The sequence below is a fragment of the Saccoglossus kowalevskii genome, chromosome 20 (assembly GCF_978046115.1).
Source record: "Saccoglossus kowalevskii chromosome 20, keSacKowa6.1, whole genome shotgun sequence".
Lineage (NCBI taxonomy): Eukaryota > Metazoa > Hemichordata > Enteropneusta > Harrimaniidae > Saccoglossus > Saccoglossus kowalevskii.
Genome location: NC_140660.1, coordinates 20,979,009 through 20,998,431, shown reverse-complemented (window position 1 = coordinate 20,998,431; position 19,423 = coordinate 20,979,009). Strand labels below are relative to the sequence as shown.

General features: G+C 36.9%; 1 protein-coding gene across 1 annotated transcript in view; it reads right to left on the bottom strand.

Annotated features, from left to right (window-relative positions):
• LOC100366584 (uncharacterized) overlaps positions 1–19,423 on the bottom strand; it is a 65,553-nt gene that overhangs the window by 35,350 nt on the left and 10,780 nt on the right. The window contains exons 3-6 of the mRNA XM_085494500.1: positions 16,320–16,716; positions 14,399–14,554; positions 12,034–12,128; positions 8,272–10,486 (exon numbers count right to left, since the gene is read on the bottom strand). Of these exons, the coding sequence (XP_085350626.1) occupies positions 8,272–10,486; positions 12,034–12,128; positions 14,399–14,554; positions 16,320–16,716 (2,863 nt within the window). The remainder of the gene's footprint in view (positions 1–8,271; positions 10,487–12,033; positions 12,129–14,398; positions 14,555–16,319; positions 16,717–19,423) is intronic.

The window sequence follows — 19,423 nt, the reverse complement described above, 5'->3', positions numbered from 1 at the left end:
AATTGTCAGGTTCTACTGCTGCAATTGAAGAATCAATCACAGCTGGTGTTTCTCTTGTAGGTTGAGATTCATCACTGTCATTGTCTACCTTGCAGGAATTGTCTGGTTCTACTGCTACAATTGAAGAATCAATATCAGCTGGTGTTTCTCTTGTAAGTTGGGATTTATCACTGTCAATGTCTACCTTGCAGGAATTGTGTAGTTCTACTGCTGCAATTGAAGAATCAATATCAGCTGGTGTTTTTTTCGTAGGTTGAGATTGATCACTGTTATTGTTTACATTGCATGAATTGTCTAGTTCTACTGCTACAATTGAAGAATCAATATCAACTGGTGTTTCTTTCATAGGTTGAGATTTATCACTGTTATTGTCTACCTTGCAGGAATTGTGTAGTTCTAGTACTGCAATTGAAGAATCAATATCAGCTGGTGTTTCTCTTGCTGGTTGAAATTTATCACTCTCAATGTCTACCTTGCAGGAATTGTCTAGTTCTAGTGCTGCAACTGAAGAATCAATATCAGCTGGTGTTTCTCTTGTAGGTTGAGATGTATCACTGTCAATGTCTACCTTGCATGAATTGTCTAGTTCTAGTGCTGCAATGGAAGAATCAATATCAGCTGGTGTTTCTCTTGTAGGTTGAGATGTATCACTGTCAATGTCTACCTTGCATGAATTGTCTAGTTCTAGTGCTGCAATGGAAGAATCAATATCAGCTGGTGTTTCTCTTGTAGGTTGAGATGTATCACTGTCAATGTCTACCTTGCATGAATTGTCTAGTTCTACTGCTGCAATTGAAGAATTCATATCAGCTGGTGTTTCTCTTGTAGGTTGAGATGTATCACTGTCAATGTCTACATTGCAGGAATTGTCTAGTTCTACTGCTGCAATTGAAGAATCAATATCAGCTGGTGTTTCTCTTGTAGGTTGAGATGTATCACTGTCAATGTCTACATTGCAGGAATTGTCTAGTTCTACTGCTGCAATTGAAGAATCAATATCAGCTGGTGTTTCTTTCGTAGCTTGAGATTTATCACTGTTATTGTCTACATTGCAGGAATTGTGTAGTTCTACTGCTGCAATTGAAGAATCAATATCAGCTGGTGTTTCTCTTGTAAGTTGGGATTTATCACTGTCAATGTCTACATTGCATGAATTGTCTAGTTCTACTGCTACAATTGAAGAATCAATATCAGCTGGTGTTTCTCTTGTAGATTGGGATTTATCACTCTCAATGTCTACCTTGCAGGAATTGTCTAGTTCTACTGCTGCAATTGAAGAATCAATATCAGCTGGTGTTTCTTTCATAGGTTGAGATTTATCACTGTTATTGTCTACCTTGCAGGAATTGTCTAGTTCTAGTACTGCAATTGAAGAATCAATATCAGCTGGTGTTTCTCTTGCTGGTTGAAATTTATCACTCTCAATGTCTACCTTGCAGGAATTGTCTAGTTCTAGTGCTGCAACTGAAGAATCAATATCAGCTGGTGTTTCTCTTGTAGGTTGGGATTTATCATTGTCAATGTCTACATTGCAGGAATTGTCTAGTTCTACTGCTGCAATTGAAGAATCAATATCAGCTGGTGTTTCTCTTGTAGGTTGAGATGTATCACTGCCAATGTCTACCTTGTAGGGGCCTGCTTTCTCCTTAGCTGACACATCATGATTAGAGGTTGTCACTTCTTGTGTTCCTGGAGTATCACATGAGTTATCACGAACAGCATGAACCTTTAATGATGCTTGTTCGTTTATTGAGTTCCAATCACAAACAGAATCTTCCTCTATAGGAGCCATAGGAGTTTTATCATGTGAGGCTTCACTTTCAGTTATCAGGCATGAAGGATTGTCATATTCCACCATATCTAAACCTGGGGTTTCAGTAGAGAAAGGAGCATCACACGCAGTATCTAACTGAGTTAACATTTCCTTCATCACAAATTCAACATCAGTTATGGAAACAGACTTTACGTGTTCAACATCCGAATGCACTTGTTCAGATATTGATGAGTTTATCTCCACGATAGACATCTTTTCATTGGAAATCTTACTTTCTGGTACTTGAGTTTCTGGTTCATCAAGTTGATTTGTTTCTGCAGAGAAGTCAATGCCATTAAGTCTTTTGGATGTAGAGGGTTGTTTATCTAATTGTGATGACACTGCTTTCATCACTAAATCGGCATCTGTTGTAGAAATGGGTTGACCAGATTCAACATCCAAATGCACAAGCTGCTCTTGTCCAGATATAATTGAGGAGTCTCTCTCCACTATAGATGTCTTTTCAGTGGAGATATCACTTTTTGCTATCAGAGATGATGATTCATCAAATTGAGGTGTTGCAGCAGAAAATTTGATGTCATTTAGAGTTTCAGACGTAGAGAGTGGTTTATCTAACTGTGATGCCACTTCTTTCATTACCACGTCTGCGCCAGCTTTTGTAGAAATGGTTTGACCAGGTCCAACATCCAAATGCACAAGCTGCTCTTGTCCAGATATAATTGAAGATTCTCTCTCCACTATAGACTTCTTTTCAGTGGAGATATCACTTTCTGGTAATAGAGTTGATGATTCATTAAATTGATGTGCTGCAGCAGTGAATTCAATGTCATTACGTGTTTCAGATGTCAAAAGTGGTTTATGAATTTCTGTATTAATCAGAGATGACACTTCCTTCATCAAGTTCGCACCATGTGAAATGAACTCATCATTAACAACTTCCAAATGCAGGCACTGCTCTTGTATAACTGATGATTCTATCTCCACAATAGAACTCCCGATGGGGATCTCACTTTCTGGTGTCAGAGATGATGATTTGTCAAGCTGCACTGCTACAGCAGAAGTGCCAATCACTAAATTATTTTGATTCATATTACTACTTCCAGTTTTGGATGACACATTGTACAAACTGTCAACAGACTCAGCAATATTTCCATGTTCTTTCTCATTATGGCTTTCATGAGACATTTCTCTGTCGTCCTTACATGTACTGACAACCATATCAACCAATTCTTGGGTACACCCATTGTTATGGAATTGTGCAGGTGTATCACGTGAGACAAGTTCTTCAGCAACAACGTCATTTTTTGGAATGACTAGGCGGTCATCACCAGAAACAACATGGCAGTCATTGTTTTTTTCTTTATCAATACTTGCACCTAGCTGGAAAACATTTGAATCCCCACTCAGGATTGTCTCACCTGCATATGGTCTATCTAATGGAATAGGCTTACCAATGGCATCTAACTCCTTGGGAATAAATGACTCTTTCTGAACACATGGGTTATCATTCAAGAGAACCATCTTAAACTCCTCATGATTATCTTCTGCAATAGTCATTATGGGAAACTGAGTGTAAAACGTTTGGACAGAATTTTGTGTGCTCCACAAATTGATCATCTGTACTAATCCTTCCTCATATTGTCCTGCATCGTTTGAAGGCTTGGTGTTGTTTGAATACAAATCTAGTAAGCTATCAACAGCAGTTGGTAGTTCTGAATCACATAAACTGTTCTCTTGCTGGTATGAGTTATATTCTGGAATATCCTTCTCTGAATACATTGATGAATCACCACCATTCACAGTTACTTTTTTCTTACTCTCCATACCCTCTTCTTGTTTGTCTGCACAATCAATCATGATAACATCTTCCAATTCTTGGCGCAAGTCAAACTCCTCATACTCAAAACTTTCAATGATTCCATCTTTAACCTCTTCAGAATTCACATCTTTGGGGTCGGTGGGGTTTATTAGATTGGACTCGTTATCAGCAGATGCATGATCATCAATATTAACCTCAACCAAATGCTTCTCAACATAGAGAAAACTTTCCTCCTTTTGTGGCAAAGGTTTCACCCACGCATCTTTTACAACTGTCTCCTTGTTGGCTAGATCTATTTCTGTGAATTCATTAAATTGAACAACTTTGTTCTCTAAGCCATCTTCATTAGCAAGTTCCAGATTTTGCTGTTTCTCATCTGCAGAATCAATACATACTTCATGCGCTAATATTGATTTATCTCTGGAAGTACTTAAAGCCAGTTCGTCAATATTCTCACCACTTAATTTCTCAACCTCTGTAACAGAATACTGCTCTTCCACCTTTGGCTGCGATGAGGATAAACTCCTTAATTCTTCAGCCTGCTCAGTGATGTGTGTATGTAGTTTGTGAGTTCCGTCAACTGATTCCACAGCATTCACAGCAGCAATACAGTCTACTGGAACTTCTTCCAATTCTACTTTAACAAAGCTTTGTTGTTCCGAATGAGTGATTATTACAGGTTTATCAACCAACACACATTGTTGATCTGTCTGTGGAACCTCCTGTGGAATGATTGTATCAGGTACTGAGCGCTCACTGAGAATTACCAATTCCTTTTCATCCCTCTCTGCCATTACCACTTCACTAGCAAATATAACATTTTGTTCTTGTTTGTGTACTGTTGGAGTGAATGTAACAACATCTTCAGTGACAAAAAAGTGTTCACATTCTTCCAATACTTCTGGAACACATACTGTGTAGTTTGGTTGTACTGACATTAGAATATCTTCATTAGACAACTCAATTTCTTCAGCAATATTCAATGCCATAACATCATCATGATGCATGCTCTCTGCATACTCCTCATCAACATCAGCTGACTTCATGACATCAGATGTGAATATTATCTGTTTAACATTTTGTTCTGCCTCATCAAGAGCATAGCCTACATTAACATCATAGAGCACAGAGCTGGCAGTTGTACTTTCATCACATGATGTTCTTTGAGTCAAATCAGCGCTGTCAATTACATTGTGGATGTGAATGCTTTGTGGAGCAGACATTACAGATAGTTCATCTGTATCAATTAACACAGCAGCTGTCTGATCTTGAGTTAAACTTTGATGTAATGGCTTGCCAATTCCAGACTCTGGTTCATTCAGCGAAGCAGTCACAGACTTTTCAAAAAGCTGGTCTGAAGATTCCTGAGGAAGAAGTGAAGAATGCTTGCCTTCTCCAGGAATAGTGTGAACATCGTTCTGACCAAGGAATACAGCTTCAGGTTGTTCATTGGTGACAATAATATTATCTTCATGTGGGACAGATTCCTTGCATATGGCACAGGTGAACATTTCGGTAGACGTTATTTCTAATACCTCTTCAACATCTTCAGAAATAGAGTAATAAGTGACATTTTCCTTCACATAAATCTCAGGGACAGTATCTTCAGAGAAACTATTTGAAGTATCCAAAGAGAATGATGTGTTTTCTTCTGATATTGAGGTGTTCTCGTCTGACACTGAGGTGTTCTCTTCTGATGTTGATGCTTCAGTTTTGACACCATGAACAAAATCATTAAAACTTGGGACCTCAAACTCATTGTCTCTATCAAGTTCTACTCTTTGACACACATCAACACTCAGATCAACATCTATCACAGAGTCCACAGCTGATGTAACAGTCACACATGGGCTGGTCTCATCTGCATCGTTGACATCATCTTCAATTGTTTCTAGCATCTCCTCACTTTCATGTATAGAGTATTCTCCATCTTCATCTGAGTCTCCCAGTTCTCCAGAATCTGATAGGTCCAGATCACCATCAATACCATCAAAGTCTTCATCACTACTACTACAACTTGAAGAGTCATCACTAGCATTAACAACCATATTGTCACTATTCTTGTTACAGCTTTCAAAACTGACCCTTTTAATAGACCCGTCATTAAAAGAAGGTTGATTGAGAACACAGCTTGTATTATCATTATTCACAATATCCAGTGGCTGGTGGACAACAATATTTCCTTTTGTATCCAAAATTTCATCATCAGATAAACGTTCAGATTTAATATTGGTAGCACAATCTCCATTGCCAAATTGTATCAGAGAACAACCACCTTCATTGATTCCTTCAGCTGAGGATTCACTTTCATGATCCCCCTCTTCAGTTGGAACAGACACCTCTCTACACAAATCAAATTCAACTTCAGGCTCTTGTGACAGGGCCATTTCAAAGGCAACAGCATACTGATCAAGTACCTCTTCTGTGTTCATCTTCTCACTATCTATTGAACCATCAGAATGTGAGTCTTTGAAATTGATGTGCAGTAGGGATGCAGTATTTTCTTTATTGTCTGGTGAAACTGGAAGGACTTTACACAATGGAGAACGTGACAGATCATCAATTAGACTTGAATCACCAAACTTTTCCTCAACACTTTCAGTCAACGAGGACCCATAACTATTATCTTTATCAGTAATTTCAGTATGGTATAAGGTTTTCTTTTTAACAGTTGCTGACATAGACAGTTCAGTTTCATCATCGGTTTGCTGTATGAGCACTTCCATAGCATCTGTATACCTCCCAATATTTGACAATGCATCTTCACAACACAAATCAGAGTGAGCACTTCCAACAGGTTTGGTCGCACCCACCAGTTGTGGTTGCATGGCAGCCATTGGATGAGGTGAAACGATATTGATATCACCTTCTAGATATATACTATCAACCATACAGGGAGAAATGATAGGTTGAGTATCTGATACACCTTCTTGAACATTTATATTTTCTAATGCAGGCACTGGCAGGCCAATGAGATCCTCCTCCAGCTCAAAATAGGGTTTCTTTGTTGATGAACCTGACGCTGGGTCACAAAGTGTAAGGCCATTCAGTGATACTAACTCATGTTCCGGTATGATTTTAGGTGATACAACAGCACTTTCAATATACTCAGACACTGAAGCATCAGAGTCATGTGATTGTGAATCATTGTCATTAAAAGTAATCACATCATCATTTTCATTAGAAACTTCAGAAGTTTCTAATTGTGGCTGTGAAATTATAGCTGCAAGTTGCAGGGGAGTTTCAGTCACGTTATCAACAGATTTTACACCTGGTTCCCAACGTAATATCTCAGCAGAAGATAAAGGGTTAAGTAAGTCTGGTAATTTACTTTTGTCAGTCGAGTCAACATGTACAGAGTTATCAGATACAGAAGTGAAAGAGGGAGAAATAAATGAAGGTGGACTTCCAGAAGTTACAGAAGATACTTGGGACACAGGATCATGCAGGTCACCATCTGTTAATCGTGGAGAATTCAACATTAGTTTATTTTCCATAACACCAGGACTGCTTAAACCACCACCAGGACTTCTTAAACCACCACCAGCACCACTTACACCACCACCAGCATTATTATCACCAGACCCATTACTGCCATACGATACATGCTCTTCACCATTACTACTAGTTTCATTAAACACTAAGAAATTGCTTTTAATAATTTTATAACTATTTTTTAAATTTAAAAACGTGGTTTTGGCAAAACTTTCATCATCATTTTCAGTGGCCACACCAGTTTGATGAATATTCAAACGATCATTCCTAGTTTCAATGAAGGGTTCATGCATTTCTTTTTCAAAACTCCCAAAAGATGTTTGTGGATCACATTCTACTGTACACTTCTCGTGGTTAAGCTTTTCATTTTTGAAAACGTCATTACCTTCCCTGAAACTGATATCAACATCTAATTGTTGGCAAGAGAGCCCAGCATTATCAACTGAAGATGCTTCTGCACTATGAAATACCTGGCAATCATGACCTAATGTCATTTTACATGTCTTACAATTGTGCAATGGCTTTTTGTTAGTTTCAATATAGGACAACACATCTATTGACTTGCCTAAATCAGTATCCAGATTCCCATCACAAAACGATGTGACATTCTCTGTTTTATGATTGGACATAGTAGACAATGAAGTCGGTTTCACGTCAATTAAGTCTAAATTATTCATCTGGCTCAAACTGACTTTTCGTATGGTTTCCAGCTTTACAGGTGGAAAACACATTGTAGGACTGACAAGGTTTGTGTTGGGAACAACCTCATCATTTGTGGTAGTGTCTAAGGATGTACGTTGGATGGGAACCCCTTCCTCACTGCTATTCTGATCCAGATCATTAAATTGATATATGTTCTGACGTTTGTTTTCAAATGAAAGTGGGGAAACACTGTGAAGGTTTTGCAAGGTGCTGTCCTGTTTCCCATTTTTTGTACTACTTTCTAAATCAGACTCGCACTCTGTAGTAACAATGAAAGGATCAATTACACTACTATTTGTAACATGGGGAACAAAAACATCAAATTCAAAAGGATTAACAAATTCATCAATTTTCCCATCAGACTCATAACCTTTGTTGAATGAATATTCATCATCTGGTGTGACCTTTGACACTTGCCAATCTTGTTCAGAGGGAACAAAAATATCAGAGAGAAATGGATTGATTTCATTGGGTGACGTACCATGGTTGTCAGCATCTTGTGGGTCAATGCTGTTTCTCCTTTGTTCTCCATAAGGCATGAATGGATCAAGAGGAACATCACACATTGAAGCTTTCATGGTATCATCGCCATCATCATCATGTTCATTGTTTTTGTTCCAGTCACCCGTTTCATCCATAGACGTGTACGCTAACATATATGCAACAATGTTCCCTGTTCTAGCTGTTGATTTGTCCATACGAGAATAATCCTTCTTTCTGAATGTGATATCATCATCAAGCTTATCACTTGACACTTCTGCTTGCAATTTGCCTACGACATTGTCACTGGGTAATTCATTTGGAATTGATTTTCCAAAAACAGCATCATTCTCTATCTCATGTTCTGTTGCATTATCTGAAACATCTCCATTAGCATGGTCCATGGCATTTCCCATTACACCTTCTGTTTCTAAGTTATGCATTTCTGCAGCGAGCAAGTTAGCCACAATGTTACTATCAATATTATCCAAGTTTCTTTTTACAAACACGATATCCTCGTTATTATTTTCAATCTGTTCCTCCATGTTTCCAGCTATCATATGAGCTACAACATTTTGCGCTTGGCCTGCATTTCCCAATGCACCATCTCGCATAACAAACTGAACTTCATCGCTATTAACCATGTCCGAGGCAAGCATTTGACCAACGACATTTTGATCCTGTCCAATTGCACTAAATGCATTGTTTCGCATCGTAAAGTCAACTGTGTTCTGCATGTCCTTGGCAAGCATGTGGGAAACAATATTCTGGTTATCATTAACCATAGAGTCTCTACAGTTTGTAAAGTCCACCACCATATCATCAACTACACTAGAAGTGCTGTCATCTAATATATTCTTAGCCAACCTGTTGGCAACTATATTGTTCCTGGTATCTTCTGCAACCTTTCTTGTGGAGAATGCGACATCAGATGCACTAGATGTCAGCATCTCAGATGAAAGTGTCTGTGCCACTACATTGGTGCAAGCAATAGCAGGATCTCTCCTTGCAAACTTAACTCTGTCTTCTCCATTGCTAAGTTCTTGATAGGGCGTAATCTGCTGATAGTTATCTGTAGCTGTGACAGTATTTATTATTTTAGTCTCACGAGAATTTTTAACAGGATTACTCCCACTGTCATTCAATACATCTTCTTCCAGTTCCTCAACCTCACGTAGTCGTTCATGAACAGCATTAGCAATATCAGGATTACTTAAATCCAGAGGTCTGTGTCTCTCAGCATTTATCTCCATAAAAATATCATTATGGTCAGCAAAGGAGTTCTGAGGTGTCAGAGGAACACCTGGACTGCGACTGTTGTAGACAGGCATCTCTTGAGATCGTCTTGGAATACCTATTGGCAGCGATGAACTTTCAGGCATTGTATCATCACGTTCTAAATATTCTGGATTCACTGTGTCAAGTAAGGTTATAGAAGGTGTGTTGTTTTCCTGATCTCTGTCATTGGATGTTAGTACGTAAGGTTCTTTGCTCTTGAAAGATTCTGTGTTTTCAAAACCAAACGGATCACCATTGCTCTCTTGATTTGAAAAGATGTTTGACTGACCAGATACTGGAAGAAAAGGATCTAAATCACTGAATTCATTTGAAGCACCATGTAGATACATAGGTGGGCTTGTCATTGGTAGAGGAGGTCCATCCGTCCCTGGATCCTCATTGGTATTATTATTCAAATTTTCATTCATGGAACTCTCATCTTCCATAAATGTGGCAATGTTCTGTTCAGGGCTGATTGGTGTGTTGGTGTTTGATGTTGTGGCTGATGAAGAAAAATCTAACAAGCCTGATTCATCGGTTTTAGCAACTGACTGCGTATCACTAGCAAGGTCCATCACATCACTACTAGGCGTAACAACACCCAGTTCAGCTCTGAAGTCAGTAGGATCAACATTTTCCAAATACTCATTTAAAATTGGTAAAATCTTTTTTCGAGAGGCAGCAACATTTCCTTGGTGATACGCTGTGACTGATGTAACGTTGGTTGTCAAGGGAGATAAATCTAGATCAGGTGACACAGAGCATTCCAGTTTAAAAAGGATCTCCTGTTTAATGTTGTCATAACGACATGCAAATAATCCTAATTGTCTCGTAATTTCATCATCTATACTAATTGCCATGATAACCAAGATGTCAATATGATGTGTTTCACAAAAGTTCTTTATATCAGAAGCCATATCTGGTCGAGCAAGGAATTCCTGAAAGAAAAATAGAAGAATGTTGAGAAGGTTTTGGTTGGACAGACCTAAGACGAAAATGGCCGCCGAGATCTCATTGAGCCCCTCAAATAGTTCCCTATTCTCTTCCGTCATCGTTTCCACTATTCCTCTGGGATATGCAACCATGGGTAATATTTGATAAAAATGTTTTTAAAATCACATTACATAAACTACTACAAAAAGTGAGACATGAACAGTTGGGACATTCCGCACTCACCCTGATTATACATGTACACAGTAAAAGGGATGTTGAATAAAACATCATTCTATACTTTTTGATGTCTTCGAAGTTGCCTGGCTGTCTGTGCAGTTTTAGACTGAGATTTGATTTGGGATTAATTGAAATTTACTAAGGCATAAAAGTTGTAATGGTACATGTGTATAAGTGTTGAAGGAATTAATTTAGTGATCCTGTTCAAGCATAGAATACACACTTCACATAAATGGATGTAAGAAAGGCTTTCATTGATATTCTTCATACTTGTCAAACACCAAAAAACAATAATATGAGTATATTACAAGAATACTGCAAGGAGCTCATACTTTGTATTATTATACATCTGTCACCGTAACGTGCCGTAATTTTGCGGTGATTTACAGGGTATTTTCATCCTACCATATAAGGAATTGCAAATTGCAAATATGGAATGATTATGCACGTAAGCGTTCTCTAATAATAAAAACAAACATGGATGCTATCAGGGTTTGACCAGACTCCACATAAAGAAATTCGCTGATTCTGATCTATGATGTATCCTTGGAAGGAAAAGATGTATAATAGTAAGGTTATTACGAGGATACCTCAAAGTACGCACTCAGACAGTACGCCGCGCATCCACATCTGCTGAGCGTATACTAAGCATACTTTGAGATATCCTCGTAATAACCTCATAGTATTGTGATGATAACCTTATTATTATACATCTTTTCCTGCTTGTAGTAATACTTTAGGAAACAATGGCGAAGAATGTTTTGCGCAATGTGAATGACTGCGTTCACCACGCACTAATAGCAATTTTGCTTCTGAAGTAAACAAAAGAAAGTGTTCGAATGTCACGTAAATGTGACGGACAATTTCTAAATAAGGAACACTTTCAAACATGTCCGTAAAGCGTTTTACAGACAGAAAAAAATCTATTGTTTATAGTGTTAGATGTATTATTATAATAATTTGAGATATTTTCTATTTCCTACACAACCAAACAAAGGTTTTTAGCCATCCACATAGACCATTTTCCTGGAAGTAGCCAGACTGAGGGGCCAGATATACTCCTGTTTTGTCATGACAGAAAATACAAACATGTCAGCTCACTGACAGTCGATAGAAAGAAATTTTTATTTTTGTGAGCTTGATTGGTACACAATATAGTTCACATTATACCCCGGAATGTTATGCATGCACATTTGAAACGTTTTGATTTTCAGGAAAGTTGCCTATTATTTTAACATCACAAAATATGTCATCACTAGACAGGGTTAGTTATAGAGAGACATATTCATGTGCTTGGGATAGAATCACATCTTACCTTGAGGTCCATGGTAACTGAACTCACTCCAATTCTGAGGACATCATTATTAATGCATTTTAAATCTTTTCGAAGAATTTCCTCAGTTAGTAAACCTGCAAGTACAAAGTTATTAAAATAATTATTTTATGAATACATTGCTACCGTATTTGTCTTCAGTTAAGCGCCACCTTCAATTAGGCGCCAGTGCCACAAAAACTTTGTATTTTACACCTCAATTAAGCGCCAGACAAAGTTGAAATTTTGGCACGTAATGATCGTGAATTGGGCGCCGGCGGATCGACTACCGGTTACCGGTTCGTAGCGATGGACGCGATCGCAGAAGTCCCTCGCTGTTACTGTACGAATGGCTTTTATGTAAAAAAAAAATTGGTTTTGTTTCTAACAATTTTTAAGAAATCGGTCTATAATCTCTTGAAACATGTCTTTTTAGTCTACTGTAGAAAATATCAGCGTGGTTTTTAATTTCGCAGTAAGTCCATAAAAACGAAATTAAAACAACGCGAAAATGTTCTGTTTCAAAGGCGCTGTTGTCACAGTAAACAGTGTTAAATTATTCTTTAAATGCTCAGTTTACTTTCCAAAAATAACTAATTTCTTGATTTGAAAAAAAAATCATGCCGTTTTTCCCACCAAAATCAAAGCCAAAATATCGCAAACATCGGCAAATCACTTCCGCATTGCGTTCATACATTATTTAAATGAGCTATGGTAATTTGATCACGTTGGCATCATCCAGCATTTTGATTGGTTAATTAACGACTTGACCTATCAGGTCAAAAAACGCGTTCCAGGTCAAGTCCTAGACAGGAAGCATGGCAGACATCGAATCGCGCCGAGCGTTTACATGCGACCAGAATCATTCGCTTACGATGAAATTAAGTTGAATTTTACTTGCATTTTATTCTTTGTACGTTATTATAACTACTACTGAGTAATAATCGTAACCGTGGAATGCAGTATGACCGGATTTTGCTACCGTGATCATTGACTACTAAGCGTTGAATTTGTGTTTGTTTTATTTTCCTGTTGATTGTACGGCAAACTGTGAATGTTTTCTAAAGAATGATATTTTTTGTATAACTTTCTAAACTGTCTGAAAACGGGTCATTTACTCAGTATTTAAAATAAAGGCTACAGTGACTAAGCGTCAGACTGTAATGTAAAATATTGTCAATAATCTATCACCAGAATGGAGCAAAAACAATGGCTTGTAACACAGTTACCGGTACTAGAACTTGAAGTGCTTGAAATAAGCGCCATTTGAAACAAAGTTGCTCAAATTTAACCACAAATAAGCGCCACCATGACATGAAAGTGTAACAAAGTGGCGCCTAATTGAAGACAAATACGGTATTCACTTCGACAGGGATACTGAAATTGTTTACATGAATTGATGACAGCACTTGGTTTAATAAATGCCTACGGTATCTTGTAGCCACCTGTCCACAAATGTTGTGATTGTTAATTTGACAAATGTCAATTTTAGTGTCACATTTGTGGTCTCTACAATACAAATATTAAACAAAAAGTACATGTAGCTGTAGCCCAACATGTAGGCGTGAGTAGGCTCTCACCAGACGAACGGCATCAGACCTCACTAACGCCTGACAGAATAATGTACCTCAAGGTGACAAGATCAATACTGTGAATTTGCAATTCACGCCTTCTTGCAATGAGTTCGATGAATATTCATTTTGGTGGTTATGGTAATCAAAGCCGTATTTGCATTGTCAGCAATAATCACAGACTGTTTTCCACAAAATAATAAACATTGGGCAGAAATTTGCCAGAACCTTATCACACATTATGTCAACAAATAAATAAACTCTGCCGTGAATGGTTACTCATTGATGGCTGTCACTATCTGTCGTTACTACAATTTGATCGGTACCGACAAAAAATCCTCGGGGGAGGTGAAAATCTACATCACTCAGGTGTCAGGTGTGTGTAGGGTTTCGAGAACCGCAGAGGGCGCAACTCACGCGACCTTGTCAGGCTAATGTAGCTGTAAATGATTTTTTTTACCATAAATTTTACATCACAAGTTGTCTACAAACGTAAAAATGCAACTTTTTTTTACAAAACCTGAATTCGTAGCCATAAAATTGCATACATAAGGCCACAGATTTACATTTGCAGACAAGCAACCATAAATTTGTCGTCATATGTCACACTCGTGGCCACCTTTTACAAATGTTCCATTGTCATTTGTACATATAAGGTCATAATATTTCCACAAAAGTCAATTTTGTCTTCAGGTGTCACATTTGTGGATGCTGTTTACAAATGTCATATTTATGACTATCAATTACCAAAGTTTCTTCATGAAGAAATATTTGATAGAAAAAAACAAAATCCTGACCTGAAATGTCACACTTCGCTGACTGCAATGCATCAAATAGATCATCTTTGTCCATATTTGGGCAATAGTCTTGAAGTAATGAAGCTATCATTTCATCTTTCATTGTAGTTTTACCAGCTGCTGGGTCAAAGTTCACGGTGTCCAGGACAATGGTACCTAGGTGAAAGAGTACATGATGTATTGTTACTATTTCAAGAAGAGAAGGTGGTATAATCTTTTATTTTTTCTGGTGAAGTTATCATTTTTAGTAATGATTTATAAAATAAGACTATGCAACACAGGTATCTGTGTATGGGGATATTCAATGAAGACAATAATCAGCATACACGCCAATCAAACGCATTTCCAGACATGGTAACGAAAGAAAGGTTCAATAGGTGATGTTGCTTGAAAGACACACACCAAACAAGTGCCGCAAAAAATGGTTTAATTTTGAACTCAAATTTTTTATATTGTAGCTCACATTGAAAGGCCGATCATTGACAGGGGACTATTGCTTTTGAATACCGTTACTTCATCGTAATTGACAATCATCAAATGCGTACAGCACATTACTAAGCGCGGAAATATTCCCAAAATACTTTCACATTTGTCTAATCCCTTGCGATGTTTGACGCCACTACGACGCTATGACCTTTGTTTGTCCTGTTTTTACGTTCGATTACACGCATAACGCGTGATTCTCGCAGTGAACGGAAAATGGTCTATTATGCAAACGGTCTATTATTATTATTATTATTATTATTATTATTATTATTATTATATTATTACGGTCTATTATTATTATTATTATGGTCTATTATTATTATTACGTTTGTCGAATTCCACGCGATGTTTGACGCCATTACGACGACCTTTGTTTGTCCTGTTTTTACGTTCGATTACACGCATAAGACGGGGACGGAAAATGGTCTATTGCATTAACAGGAATGAGTGAGATTATTGTTTTATTGAAAAACATAAAACACCTGTAATACAGCCTTTGCAAATATGCTAATAACACCAGTACATAGCCCAAGGCAAACATTATCCAGTTCTTACACATACTCACACATTATCTCAAGAAATGTGTATGGCATGTGAATTTGTGATTATCTCAAAATTCATACGACTATTCGTAGGTGAATTTCTTACATTATTTTTTTAACCAATTCAACACAATTTTTGATTGACTACAGATTTTGATCAAAATTTTGAAAAAAATATGAAAAAATGTGGGTTTTAATTTGTGTAATTTGACCTTTGACACTCAAAGGGTTAGAGAAAAATCATGAAATATATTTTCTCTGTTAGAATATCCAATTGAAGAGCATGTAAACGAACAGTTGCATGTATTGTATGCTGGATCATTAAAATATGACTTATTTTGATCATTGACACATCTCTGTCATTTACGTAAGCACAGGTGTCACTAAAAGAGTGAATAAGCCGGCCACTGTTAGCATAGTAGTTATTGAAATATGGAACAATATTATTGATTTTAAGGTTTTTATTATTATTGAATAAGATTTGTGATCAGTATACCCCAGTTATAATTCTACCTTAGGCTGAACATGGACAAGAGTTACCCCTACCTTGGGTGAGTGTGCCACAGACTCAATGGAAAGGCCAATTGCACTGGCTGATATTCATTCACCAATGGATGCGACTTTGGAGGAACCTTGGTTAAGGGACGCAGATGATTGTGTTCGAATGGGCTTGGTTGACACTAAGTTGCCATTTGATTGGGAGATGGTTGCACTACCATGTCATGGAGTCCCATATATTATTATAGCTTGCAATTTGCACATAAAAAAAAGGCAGGAGAGACAACAGTCACATTCATTGTCCGGAACTTTTGTCTAGCACAAAATTAAAAAAAAAAAAAAAAAAAAAAAAATAACTGATTAAGGGGAACCCTGATAAAAACATTGAAACGCACCTAGTAGTAGCATGGCTATTTCTTCTGTGATCATATCCACATTGTGATTCGCAATCTTCTCTGTTACCAAGGTAACACAAGATCCCACCATCTCTATAGTCACATGGCAGTCATCATCTCCATTACCACGTTGGTTACTATGGTGATCTATCACCTCAGTGACCGTCTTTTCAAGAACTGCATCTTTTGGTTGTAAAATGTTATGATCCACTAAAGTGAGTGACAGTTTGTTTTCATCTTTCAGATTCAGTAAATTAATCTCATCGAAGAAGGTGAGGTTTGCGTCGTTGATGTCGATAAAATCCAGGAAATAAGTAACCTCTGTACGTAATCGGAATTCATCTCGAGGAATATTTAAAACAGGAATATAGGCAGTGTCTTCAGTACTCTCTTTTGTCTGTAAAAATAAAAAAATATATATATATTTGTGTTATAATTTTGATCAATTTGGAAGCAATGTCTGTTTGTTTGGTTCAAAATAAACAGTTAAGGTAGAAGCCTAGTCATAATTTTTGACAAAATTGGTCATAAATTGCATGACAATGTTCATTAGTTTATTATGTACAATCATGAAGCTAATGTCCCATGGTACAATGAAATAGCATTATTTTGTGTCTTACAGTTTTTGAGAAGTTTTACGTGTTCTAATATTTCTTGAAAATTGCTATTTTTAAAACAATTCCATAAAACACAATGTTAAAGAAAAATTGTATTTTTTGACACTTTTTAAAACCCAGATTTTTTAAGTAATTCACAACAACAAAAAGTACTTCATCATTAACAATATGTCACCGGGCTAGATTTTGAGATATTGCATAATATCTCTGCCATAGGAAACTGTGGTAAAAGTGTTTTGCTTAATTCGGGTGGAAACAATGTTTCTGCAAAAGTTAAATGTAAACAATGTAAAATACAGCAAACATTTTAACACTATGTTATTGAGCATTCTTAACATTTTTAGAATGCAATTTTTTTGAAAGGCGCATACAAAAAAATACAAAACAAACATTTTTGACAAAAATCTCAATAACCTTTGTAAATTTATCAGAAATGATGTCACAGAAATGACATCATAATCAGCATACACATAGAAAACATAAAGCTGACTTCAAACATGTGTTACTAATTCGTCTCTTACAAATGCTTTATTATATTTTTATATTTTATCAATACTAAATATATTATTATAAATTTTTTTTTAAAAAGTTTATGGTTTATGGCATTTTTCAGTCATTCGCTAAAAAATTCTATAAAACATTTACAGACATTCTATAAAATTTCTGTAGAAATGAACGTTTTATCGAATTTCTATATTTTATAAATCCTACATGTATTACTATAAGATTTTGTTTTACAATTTTATGGTTTATGGCATTTTCATTCATTTTGCCAGAAAATTCTATAAAACATTTCCGACATTCTATAAAATTTATAAATCCTACATGTATTACTATAAGATTTTGTTTTACAATTTTATGGTTTATGGCATTTTCATTCATTTTGATAGAAAATTCTATAAAACATTTCCGACATTCTATAAAATTTCTGTAGAAATGAATACTGTAAATAGCTCAATTATTTGGTGAGTTTTATTGTCACTTATTTCGCTGATAGCAAAACACGCTAAATTAAATAAATACAAGTTAAAGCGAGAGGGTCGTCGTCTGCGCATGTGCGGGAATTGGGTCCCAAGCGACGAGGTGACGACTCCCTTGCTTTAATATGCAAAGTCAACAATAGAATATAGTGTTTCCTTCACCATGAATTTTATAACAAGTTAATATCATATCCGCTAAAATTAAACTTAGTGAATATTTTCCTTCTACAGTACTGTGAAATCATTTATTTTCAGTGGCATTTAATTTCACTATTTTGATATTTTGAGCGTATTCACTGTGTTTTAATTTCACGAATTTGTCAAGGAAACAATGAGTTCTATTGTTATTTTACATGTTCATGTAGATTTAATTTAGCAGAACATAGAGAAATCAAAACCCAGTGAACAATTAATGCATTTACAGTATTCTATATAACGTTCGCAGACATCATATATTTTGTCAAAAAGCCAATCATCCTTCAAGCATTTGCCACAAAGACTCAGTCACAAAATTGACACCATAGTCTGCATACTAAGTATATGCATGTGCCGTACATATAAAAAGGTTAATGCTGCATTAGATGCCAAGCATCTGTTATTAATGCCTCACACAGTAAACCAACACAGACATGTTGTACAGGGGTTTTTCTAGAAAAAAACTGCAAGAGGGAGCACTGCAATTCAGCGGCACCACCAAGTGGGGGAGATAGGGTTCTCCCTACCAGGGTGTGGAGTTTTTGATAATTCTAAGTTAAATGAAGCATTCTATGGCTTTCTTGGGGCCAAAATTACTATCAGACAGGTCACAGTTGAAGACTATGGCCACATGTGATCCTTGATCAATCAGAATTTTATGGTTGCCAGGGGATCTGCTCCCTAGGGTAAGGAGGGGGCATGGCCATGGCATGAGGGCGCTGCGCCCCTGTTCCCTTGTTTAAAAAAATCCCTGTTGTACATATCATATCTTGGTAACTGTACTTTTTTATTTATTTTTTTAAAAATGTTTTTGTGCCAGGCGACAGTTCTGGACATTAAATGTCTCTATTGTCTCCTGTATGTGCAAATTGCAAGTGCTGACACATAGTGCATTTTTGCCACAGAAGCCATCTCCCTAAATGGCAAATTCAATGAGCTGTCCTGGCGTCAACTAGGCTCGGTCGAACACAAGCACCTGCAGACTTTAACCAAGGTTCCCCAAAAGTCGCATTCGTTAGTGAATGAGTCTCGGCCAGTGGAACTGGCCTTCCCATTGAGTCTGTACTTAACCACTAGGTGAAATAAAATCTTCACCAGCCAAGGTCTGTTCATTCGGCCATACAATGACAAAAATATTCACAAAAAATAGAGATTTGAAGATATCATAACGAAATGAACAAATCTGAGAGAGGTCTGCCCAAGGTACATATACAACAAGTTGACACGAACTACCACTCATATGATAAGCTCTGCTCGACTAAGTTGACAGCGGAGTTAAAAAGTGCAGAAAAATGTGGGTGAGAAAGTCTGA